Genomic DNA, 1,218 nt, shown 5'->3' with positions numbered 1-1,218 from the left:
TTCTGAATTTAATTTTTTTTTTCAAACGGTCAAAAAGCACATCGGTCCCCACACTTTTTTGTCATCTTGTGCGCGTCCTAAACGTCAGAACTCGGACGTTGGCGACGGGACCGGGGGGGGGGGCGGCACGGTGTGCCCAGCGGCGCCGGACCAAGACGTCCCGGGGACGTCCCCCATACCGAGTATCCTTACTGCCCCACTGGTTTTGTCACTTGATTGGCCACTATTAGAATACTTTTCATACAAAATAAATTTCATAAAATAATAATAAAACCAAATATAGAAAAACACTAGTTGGTTTTATAAAATCATAGAATCCTTCAGTTAAAAAAAAAAAAAAAAAAAAAAAAACTAATTGCTTTTATGTAGCCTGGTAAGGGTTATTTATGATAGTTAATATTTACACACCTCTTCCATCAATACTTCTCTCTATATATATAAATATATAGAGAGATAGAGTAAAAATAATATAAAAATAAGATTTAAGAATGTAAGGGGGGACGGAGTCATAGCGGTGAACCATTCGGGGAATGGTATTCACCGATCCGTGAATGATAGCCGGCTCCAAATAGGTGAGCGCGGTGAGGGTGTTGTGCAGTGAGTAATCACCGATTGTTTGAGTGGGATTGATTGAGGAATATAGCCGTTACCTATCCGTTGGTTAGCCGTTTATAACCACAATTCAACTTTTCTTTATAAAAACAACGCCAGTCAACACCATTTTTCACCATTCTCTTCTCCATCCAACTATTTTATAAAAAAAATCACTTCTTCAATTTTCACTTCTATTTTCTAAAAATGGATGATATACCACCGCTATTCATCCCAATTGATATTAGTGAAGACGATTATTCTTCCTCAAGCGATATTAGTTTAATTTTTTTTCAAAATCTTATTAACGAAGCCGCCGAATTGGAAGACACGGGTACTTCTAGGAAAAGGAAATATGTCCGTCGAGATCGAGAGAAATGTCAGGAAAACCTTATGAGAGATTATTTTGTCGAGGAGCCCATATTTAACGAAGAGGTTTTTCGTCATAGGTTTCGTATGTTGAAAATGTTGTTTTTAAAAATTGTGAGTGGCGTGCAAACGAATAACTCGTGGTTTCAAGAGACCCTGGATGCGACTTTGAAGAAGAGTTTTACACCGATGAAAAAAGATACATCGGCGATTAAGCAACTTGCAACCGGTAACCCTCCAGACGAGTACGATGAGTAA

At 38.4% G+C, this 1,218-nt stretch overlaps 1 protein-coding gene across 1 annotated transcript; it reads left to right on the top strand.

Moving 5' to 3' along the window:
- The first annotated feature begins 798 nt into the window (after window positions 1-798).
- LOC110913880 lies at window positions 799-1,218 on the top strand. Its single transcript, XM_022158698.1, has one exon. It carries the CDS (start codon window positions 799-801, stop codon window positions 1,216-1,218), a length of 420 nt encoding a protein of 139 aa, XP_022014390.1.

This window comes from Helianthus annuus, chromosome 15 (assembly GCF_002127325.2).
Source record: "Helianthus annuus cultivar XRQ/B chromosome 15, HanXRQr2.0-SUNRISE, whole genome shotgun sequence".
Classification (NCBI taxonomy): domain Eukaryota; kingdom Viridiplantae; phylum Streptophyta; class Magnoliopsida; order Asterales; family Asteraceae; genus Helianthus; species Helianthus annuus.
The sequence above is the reverse complement of the archived record's forward strand: the minus strand, read 5'-3'. Positions and strand labels throughout refer to the sequence as shown.